The 10,374-nt window shown below is 33.0% G+C and overlaps 2 protein-coding genes across 2 annotated transcripts in view; one reads left to right on the top strand and one right to left on the bottom strand.

The window, feature by feature from the left end:
• The first annotated feature begins 1,618 nt into the window (after positions 1–1,618).
• Positions 1,619–3,055, top strand: LOC125871860 (pentatricopeptide repeat-containing protein At2g37320-like). Its single transcript, XM_049552555.1, has one exon. It carries the CDS (start codon positions 1,699–1,701, stop codon positions 2,854–2,856), a length of 1,158 nt encoding a protein of 385 aa, XP_049408512.1. The 5' UTR covers positions 1,619–1,698; the 3' UTR covers positions 2,857–3,055.
• Positions 3,056–4,179: 1,124 nt separating this feature from the next.
• The window catches only part of LOC125871861 (uncharacterized), a 40,826-nt gene continuing 34,631 nt past the window's right edge, over positions 4,180–10,374 (bottom strand). The window contains exon 5 of the mRNA XM_049552557.1: positions 4,180–4,202. The gene's annotated coding sequence lies outside the window, so the exon portion shown is untranslated. The remainder of the gene's footprint in view (positions 4,203–10,374) is intronic.

Below are 10,374 nucleotides of genomic sequence, written 5' to 3'. Positions count from 1 at the left end.
CTCATATCCCAAAAGATAATTCAAAGGGAGAATGATTGTTTAAGTCATATAAGAAGTCCAAAGTTCTCGTACTTTACCTATATTGTAGTATTCATTCCATTCCATCAATTAAATTTTAAATTAATCGATTTGGATATTTATATTTTCGATTTTTAAGCTCGTAAGTTGAGCTTATTCTTCTTTATAAAATGAACATTCAAATTGAGTATTTATATTAATATTAAATTATCTTAATAGTTCATCATACCATAGTCATTCAAATAAATTGGACAAGCAATAAAAGTATTATCAAGAAAATACAATAAAAACATTAATAAGGCCAAGAATAATTTAAGTATGTGGACTTCAAATTTAATGGTCCAAAGTTTTTTAGTCTTTTAGAATAGGTGTGCTGTAGCTAATTGACTTTATTATTTACTATTCCAAAAATTGTACCATTAAATATTAATGTAGCAATTTTAGTCAACATTTTTTGGGTAGCTTTGAAGTATCAAACGCTGAAAACGTTTTTAAAATGTTGGCATTCAATTTATGAATTAACAATTATGTGTTTCAATAAAATGTTAAAACAAAAAATAAACAGTTGATATGTTTAGTTAAAAAATAATAATTTTTTCTCCATAAAATATGAAAGAAATGTCACTAAAGGTTAACACTAAAATAAACTTGAGAGAAGTATTGAAAACACTTAGCATTTGGTTTAAATTATTAGTTTCGTCCTTAAACTATTGACAATCTCAAAACATCTATTTACTTTACTAACTAAACCTAGATACATTCCAAATCTACCACATAACAAAGCAAGTGATCTCAAAGTCTTTAGAAGCATGAGGCTCTTAATAATAAATCGAGATAAGTGTTGAAAACACCTCTAAACATGGCGAGAATTTAGAAGTGTATTTTACTCATATTACAAAATTGAGGGTGTTTTAAGTTCAATTAATCAAGTACATAGGTGTCGTCCCAATAACAAGCTTCCTATTGGCTTCTCACTCTGGATTGAGATTCACTCTTCTCGTCCAAAAGAATAGTCTTTAGCGCCAAAGAAAGTCGAGAAGGTTTTTAAGGTTCAAAGATGAAACTAATAATTCTCTAAATAAATACGACTCAATTTATAGTTATCAATTAGTTAACATGTTGGTTCATCATATTCTGAAACACGAAAAGTAATAATTTGGCTTATCAAATTACCTATCAGGCAATCAACGGTGAAAAAGATTCAACAACAACAAAAAAAAACAGAAACAACTTCACTAATCTATAGGTTGATCGACTTATTAAGTTCCCATTAAAATCCACAGTTACAACAAAAAAAAAAACACTTGTAATTCGTTGGTTATTAGCGGTATTCGAAAGCATATGGGTCAAAATATGACTTTCAAATTAAGTTCGGAATAAGAAGAAATGAACAATCTCCTTTTTCGTTATGGTATGAGAAAAAATTTGCCACTCACAAAGATAAAGAGGCCATTGAAGGGCCAGAGATTTCTTGATATCTTAGCTCCAAAGCAAAATGTGATCAAGAATCACCAAAACTGTGTTAAACTCATTGAGGACTTTCTTCAAGCAGGTTCTGTGCAAAACCCATTGGATAAAGATATCTCTTTTTCGTATTCAAAGGAAGAAGATTCAGTTTCATTGTTATTTAGATTTCATAAAGAAGGGTGTAAAATTGGGGTTAGTTTAGTATCGAATGCTATGAGTTTGTGTGCATCGAAAAGAGTTTTTAATGTAGGGATTCAAGTTCATTGTTTGGTGATTGTTAATGGGTTTTTATCCAATGTGTATATTGGTAGTTCTTTGATCACTTTTTATAGTAATTTTGGAGGAATTGTAGATGCGTACCAAGTGTTTGATGAAATGTCTGTGAGAAATGTTGTGTCTTGGAGTGCTATGTTAAATGGTTTTGCGAAGGAGAATGAGTTGGGTATGTGCTTGAAGCTGTATAAGGGTATGATGGGGTTGGGGTTGAAGGTTAATGAATTCGTGTTTACGAGCTTGTTGAGCGTGTGTATGGGTAGTGGATGTTTTGGTCATGGAAGAAGTATTCACTGCCAGATAATTGTTATGGGTTTTGAGTCCTATGTACAAGTTGCAAATGCGATTTTATCAATGTATAGTAAATGTGGGGAAGTAAAGGATGCTATGTGCATTTTTGATAATACGAAGAGTAAAGATTTGGTGTCGTGGAACTCGATGATCTGTGGATATGGACAGCAAGGACATGCTATTCAAGCTATTGAACTTTTTGAGGATATGAAGAAGCAAGAAGTGAGGCCTGATTCCATTACTTTCCTTGGGGTGTTGTCTTCTTGCCGTCATGCTGGTTTTGTTAAAGAAGGCATGTCTTACTTTAACTCGATGGTTGATTATGGTGTGAAGCCTGAGGTAGATCATTATTCATGTATCGTGGATCTTCTTGGACGAGCACGTTTATTAGAAGAGGCTCGTGAGTTTATCAAGAAGATGCCAATTCGACCAAATGGTGTTATCTGGGGTTCCTTGCTTATGTCGTGTAGGCTTCAGGGGAACTTTCGGTTGGGGATTGAGGCTGCAGAGAATAGGCTTGCACTGGAACCATGGTCCACGTCTACCCATCTGCAGCTGATAAATTTATACGCTCGTTTAGGATACTGGGATCAGGCAGCTAGAATGCAGAAGTTGATGAAAGACAATGGACTTAAACGGGATCCTGGTTATAGTAGGATCGAGATAAGCAATCAAGTGTTTCAATTTACTACTGAAGACATATCGATGGGACATATTAAATTGATTGCTAGTTTGGTGAATGTTTTGGTGGATCACATGAGAAGTTTTGGTGTAGAAGAAACTGATTCCGGTGAAATAGTAATGTAGAGAAGATGCACAATTTTGAGCTTAATTCAACTCCAAAAGCTAGTTCGTCAAGCGTATTTTCCCCGTGAAAATTACCGTGGGAGTAGATATGAGATTCTTACAATGATATGGCAGATTCTTCTTGGCATACATCAGGGAGATAATCCTGTTACATCATTCATATATTCATACTTTATAGTGTACCCAACACAGATACAAATGGCTAAAATTGAGGTAAATTTGCTGAGGCGATTTATTAGTTTGTTTTACAAGACAGTCTATTTCAAAGTTCTGTTTCGTGATCCATAAACGTTAAAAAAAAGTGGTGTGGATCAGAAAGAGGCTATAGGTATCGTTTACTAGGTCATTAACTCATGGTCGCAGAAAAAAATTGGTTCAAAAAAATCTGATCAGTCTATATTTCAAAAATTCATGGACTAATATACATGAAAAATTAAGAAAAATCATGAGTTCCTGTTTCATGTGAAACAGCTAAATGATAGAAAAAAAAAGGATGATGTGGAACTTGTGGAGGCTATGGGTACCGTTCACTACGTAATTACGGATGGTTCATTAAATTTTGGTTCAAAAAAATTTGATTGGTCCAATTCCTAAAAATTCATGAACTAATACACATGCAAATTGAGAAAGTCCTGAATTCTTGTTTTGTGACCCCTAAACGCTAAAATTCATGGACTAAAACATAGAAAAAAAAGAAGAGAAAATTCTAATTCTTATTTCGTGACCCCTAAACCGTATAAGGAGTGGCGTGGATTCTATAGATGCCATGGATATCATTCAGTAAGTCATTACGGATGGTCCTAAAAAAAATTGGATAAAAAAACTCTTTTCCTCAAAGACCTATAGTAGTGATTTTTACATCCAAGGAACTTAAGAAAACAGCAATTATAGGCCATTGTTGTATAAAGGATACAAATAGATGAATAAACTGATTTTTTTTTTATATAAAGCAAAGTCTTCTCCCACAAATTCTGGTTAAAGATTGGCCATACAATGAAGTCTGACATTAGAAAACATAGGTCTACTCATGGAAGCTATTGTCTCACTGTATTCTAGTTCTTTAGAGAAGACGATCCCGGGCTAGATCACCAACATCTACCATCGACTATGATGATTCATCGATCTGCCTAGCCAAAAGATCTCCATACTCTTTAAATTTGCGATTTCCCATCAACTTTTGAGTATTCCAGATCCAAGTGCAGCGCACCAGTTCATTATGCATGCATAGAACTGATTGCGATAGAAAATTATATAAAAATGACAACTATGATGGTTCATCAATTTATCTAGCTACTGCTACAGGCTGCAAACGCTGATCGACATAGAAAACCACCAAAATGATTCACCTGAAACTCAGAATATGAAGCTGACCAAAAAAAGCTGTAACTTCTCATGTAAACTCCAAAATCTTGAGAGAAGCAAATTAGACAAGCTCACAAAAGAGACTAGCAATTTATCAATTTGGGTGTGAAAGTCAACATCTGTTATCAGAGGCGGAGACAGTGTACAATATACGGGTTCACATAAACTCAGTAGCTTTACCCTGTATACATCTATTAAGAAATTCACTAAAAATCTATTGATATTTTATTGTGAACCAAGTCATTTATACATATCAACTTGATATTGTTGTAGGAACCCATATCTTAAGAAATTCACTAATTATATCCGAAATTTGGAATCTGTCAAGACACTAAAAGCATCCGGGTGACTTAAGCACCCTGAACTAAAATCGAGTGCACCAAAGGAAAAGAGAAGCGACCTCATGAAATAGAATGCAGAACTAAGTTGAACTCCATATTGCAGCATTGAAATTCTCCAACTCCTTTGAGGTTGATCCATACACCGCTTTAATTGTGTCTATGCAACAACTACAATCGAATCATTTCTTTGATCAAAATATCAGTATCGAATAGAATTTTCACTGAAGAAGACTTCATACTTTCACAAAGTCGAAAGGCAGGCAAGGAGTACATGAGAAAATATCAATGAATTACCTGCAAGCTTCCTTGTTGAACTTTTTCATTTCAACCCGACAAAAGTAGGGACGATCTAAAGCAAAGAGAAGAATTCACCAACATAACAAAAGCAAAAAGAAGATAAATAATGATATCTCCAAACTCCAACAGGAAAAAAAGCAAGTTTCACCTGCATAATTGGAGCATTTTCTTGTGCTCTTATCGAAATGTATGCACCATCCATCAGAACCCACCAAGCTGTTGAATAACTGAGAAGGAAAATCCACATATAAAAGCTTCAAACTTCATATAATTACCTGTTCATTTCGGAATCCGAAAATATGTTACACAAAATCTATTACTCATATGACAACTTTTAAGAACTCAAATTCAGTCTAACCACTTATCTCTGAAAATCAAATACTCTTAACTTATCTAATCTTACTAAATTCAATCATATCTTGATACTTTACTACAACATAAAAGAAGCATTTTCTACGGGATCCCGAAACCACCAGCCACCCAACCTAATTCATGATAAGCCTATCAACATCCCGANGAAAATATGTTGCACAAAATCTATTACTTAAATGACAACTTTTAAGAACTCAAATTCAGTTTAACCACTAATCTCTGAAAATCAAACACTCTAACTTATCTAATCTTACTAAATTCAATCATATGTTGATACTTTACTACAACATAAAAGAAGCATTTTCTACGGGATCCCGAAACCACCAGCCATCCAACCTAATTCATGATAAGCCTATCAACATCCCGACAAAATGCCTACGGTTAAAAACCACTGACATGTCAAGATCCAAATTTGAGTATGTTCTTGGTCCTGGTGAGAGACCACTATGTTCGCACCATCAGTCCAACAAAGTGGTGAAGTAGTGGTATCTTTCTTCCCATTACAAACCGACACACTTCTCCCCCGTGTCCACTAGCGCTCCTATCTAGAGTAAAGAGAGGGCGAAAAAGTGCCACCAAAGCAGCATAATTTTGAACTTTCCTTTTTTTCTTCATTTGTACTTCAAAATTTTGTCAATAGTTTTCAAGTTGTCTCTATTAATTTCTTTATTTCTCAAATTGTGTGAGTTTAATGAATTCTATTCCTTCTTTAACGCACACAACTATTATCAATATCACTTTAGTGTAATTTTTGCTTGGTTATGTTGAATTGCTTCTTAATGAATTTCTACATGCATGTCAGAGGACAGAGAAAGTATTGTATGTTCTTACATTTTGATATATATATATATATATCAAGTTTGATTTCTTGGACCATCAAATTAATTCTTTTTCGTCTTCAATGTTGCATTTTGGTTGAAGTAATTTGTTTGGTTGGTTAGGGTACGAAGTTTTGACAATCTGAATTTCTTGCCAATTTGGGATTCTTTTGAAAGTTTTAAGCTTTTTTTCCATTGTGATAATCTGTGTACAACTTTTGCAAAATTCATCATGGAAGGGAGGTTAGGATTTGCTGCATAGGTTCTTTTTCTCTTTATCCCAAGGATTGGATTTGAGCTACTTTATTTTCTAGGAAATGCATTAAAGTGCCATTATGTCGGAGCCTTATAAGACTCTAAAGTGAAGGGAGGTGGTCACGAGCCTTACATATATAGCTATGCAACGTCATCGTTGTTTGCAAGTATTTGGTTTCTTCCTTTGATTTTTGAATATAATACGACTTAGAGTTGCTTCTTTGCTCACAGTCTTGATGTACTTATGTTGTAAAATAGTAGAAGATATCTTCTTTCTTATTTTGATTTGCTGCTCTTTGACAAGTCTAATAATTCAAATACTTAAGAATTTTTTAATAAGTTTATTCACTCTTAAAATTTTATTGAAAATTGTTTTAGCAAAGAGAAGTCTCATAAACACCGGACGCTCTTCTATAATTCTATGCCAGCACAAGCCATAGTGTCCTTTACTATTACAGCTTGAGCATTTTATTATCTCAGTCATGTATTATAACTTCATTGAAAACTATTGTAAGTTTCTCTCGCTCTCTGGCCATTCCTTTTGCGTTAGGATACCGACTAGAAATAGTCAATTCAACGTGGTTCTTATTTTGTTGCTTCAGTGAACATGACTCTTAAGACAGAAAAATTCAAAAGAGAATCATCACATGGATTAATAGAAATAAGGTAAATACTATTGTTTAAGATAATTATTTTTAATGAATTTTCTTAAGAATGCTTGAATATGATTCTCATGATTTTGCCTTGGTGCTTCTTGAATTTCTTTCATCCAAGAAAAGAAAAATTAATTGTTTGACATGCTGAGTCTAACCTTTTCACTACAGATGATTGAGAGTATGCGGAAGAGATAATCCTAAACTTTTCTACAAATGCTAGCGAATAACCTCCGAGGTCTTCAAAACTTGCTTAAATTTGGATCCCATAAAAGTGAATTGTCGTGGAGGTTCTCCCTGCATGTTTTGTGCTCTCAATCTGTTGGGTATTTTATTTCCTGTTCTTTTATGATGTATCAGATTTTTTTATTTTTGGTTAATTTATTATGGACTTCTCTCTTTTTTCGATCCATATGCTCAAAGAAAGAAAGAAGTCACTACTGTAGCTGCAATTTCAGTAAGATATGAATTGCCAAGCCAAGATACAATTTTGATAGCTCCATAGCCTAACTTAAATATTTTTCATCAGAGCCTCCATGTTGACAGGTGGCGGTGGAGTTGGAAACTAAGAAGCAGTTGAAGACGGCGACAATGACATACATATGAACATGCATATTTGATATTACCTTGGTCTCAATTTGACCTCCATTTACGTCTTACGATTTGGAGGTCCGACTAATTTCACAAGCATACCTTTCTCTGCGGTTTATGTATTGTCAATGACCATCAACTTTTGGCCATCTATAGATAAAATATAAGTTACATACATAATTCTTATTAATTTGGCCCGATTAATTTTATTTTCTCACCAAAATATTTATCCATTCTTTCTTATTTTCTTTAACTGAAAAGTGTTGTTTCAAAGGGAAAATGACACGGTAGTCGGCATCAGAAACGTTTGGAGGAGATAAACCATTTTGGTCTGCCCAGATACAATTTTGACATTCAGGTCAAGGTACATAACTACGTAATGACGTTATAGCTAAAAATTATTTTCTGCAAATGATTTGAGAATCTTTGAGTTTTTTGTTTTGACACAAAAATGAAATTGAAAAGGAAGGGATCATCGAATTACTTGATCTCTTGAACAATTTGATGTTCATATCAGAACATCTTGAGTAAATGCTAGCAGTGCTCTTGTGGAAGTTCCACAACTTGCACTAGCTATACATCCAAGGTCGTCTGTGTGTTAGTACCTATCACGATATCTTAAGACCAAAAGTGGCTGAATTGAGAATCTCAGAGTATTTTTAATTGAAAAATAACAATGTCGATGAAAGGTAATTTAAGTACTTTACAACTTTGGTATGTGTAATAAGTGAGATTTTGAGGCCAAATTCATTTGAGTCACATGAAATTGGCTCAAAGGTTGCAAAATGATTGAAGAAGTATATTTTGGTCTTATATTTTTTTCTTCGCATGAATTGGAGTAGGTAATAATTGCATTCTACATGTTCTATGATTGGATTTAACCTCATGAATCAAACTTGAATAAGATGAGTTTGCAAAGACTCTGTCTTACAGGTTCAAGTCCTTTATGGATAATTTAGCGATTTATGATGCTCCATTTTGATAATTTTATCTATCATAGATTCCTACATATTCATGTAAGATATTATGACCAAAGGATTGTTCGAGCATGTAAATCAATGAAACTATAAATTCTTTTCTGATTAACTTATAGAAAGAAAGGGGCATAACTTTATAAATATATTTGTTAGTTCTACATTCTCTGGAGATTAGTTTTGTTTTATATAGTATGTAATATGTGGAATATGGATGAACAGTCCTTATATATGTTCTCTTTTAATTTTTAAACTTTCTAATGCGTTCAACCATTTTATCAGGAGTTCAATCTACATTACTGCTATGCATAGAGGATAAGCGAGTCACCAAGCCTTGTAGTCCGCCACAGATTGTTCAGTAAAATTTTGGTATGATTTTTATTTCATTAAATCCTTGAACTAATATATACTATTTGTAGTCTGAAGAGTTTTGACTTCTTATGAATTTGACCCCTTTGAGATTGAAAAATGGGTTCCATACTTTGCAATTAGTACTTTGAATCCTTGCTTGCTTATTGATAATTATAGTGTAGAGTGAGGGAAGGTGACAGAAAAACATTCAAGTTATAGAGGCTGAACAACCAGCAGGTCAAATCATGGGAAATGGTTAATTACTTTTTACATACTCCAATTCCAATCCTTTATGAACAATTGCACATACCTTTTTCAGGCCTTCAAATTATGCATCCCTTTCCCTTAAAAAAGAACCACATAATCTGTTTTGTGTACTTATAATGGTTAGTGACTAATTATGGTGTTATATCTGCATAGTTGTTCTTGGGAAAAAAATTATAAGTTTAGTAGGGGATACAAAAGTTAAGTATTTGAATACAACGATGAGGTTGAGTTATGTCCAAGATCTATTTCTTTACAAATACTTCACTTCTACATTCAACTTTTATGTGATTTAACCTTCTTTTGTTATTTTTGTAGTATCTCTGAATTGTTGCACATTCTTAGATTAAAGAATTTTGATCTATGTTCATAATAATTGCAACAACTTGACACCATAATCTTATGATGTCCATAATAATTGCAATTCTGTGATTGAGAGGATAATCATACAATATGGTGACTGCTGATGGTTGAGAACGATTAGGTAATCTTCACTGATATTAAATTACCTAATGGATCAATTTGATTCTGGGCTCAAATAACTGATAAGATCATTCCATATAATGAAGCTTTATTTGGAATTTTTCATACCATGTGGTTTTTTCAATGTGGAGTATTATATGTCAATTGTTTGGGTTACGGATAATAAACGATGAAGTTTTCACATTTTATGTGATAGTATGGAATATGATTTGCTTGAAAAAAATGATTTTAATATGATTGTTTTATAGCAAATACAATTTGTAATCTTTGAACATGCTTAACAACAAGTTGATTGAATTGAGCATGATAATCCTAGCTACCATCAATGATGGACTTGTCAAATTAAGAATGTGAAATTGAGTGTATGCATTCTATCCAATAGTATTTTGCAGAAGCTCTAATTTAGATTGTCTGCATAATAAAAACTATACTAGATGGATTTAGCAGCTTTCCGAAAAAATAAAAGGGAGTTGTCTGAGCCGAGAAGCTGGACGGATTTTGAGAATCTATGTGATGAAGGTCGAATTTGAAGTTAAAGACTTAAATGTATTATTTGAATCTGTTCAACATGCATACTTGTTAAATTTGAAGATCTATTTACTTTTTTAGAACTTAAATCTGTGTAGAGATTAATTGTATATACATAGTATTTGTATTATGTTAACTAAGTGATAGTATTTGATAATTGAGAAGGAATTTCAACCAACGAACTAATTTTTCAAATTTTAATCTGTCATTGCTTAAACTTGATATTTGG

The sequence above is a fragment of the Solanum stenotomum genome, chromosome 7 (genome assembly GCF_019186545.1).
Source record: "Solanum stenotomum isolate F172 chromosome 7, ASM1918654v1, whole genome shotgun sequence".
NCBI lineage: Eukaryota > Viridiplantae > Streptophyta > Magnoliopsida > Solanales > Solanaceae > Solanum > Solanum stenotomum.
This window is presented reverse-complemented; position numbering and strand designations above follow the sequence as displayed.

Excerpts from the sequence above, each read along its gene's own strand:
- LOC125871860 (XM_049552555.1), top strand. The coding sequence starts at position 1,699 with ATGAGTTTGTGTGCATCGAAAAGAGTTTTTAATGTAGGGATTCAAGTT.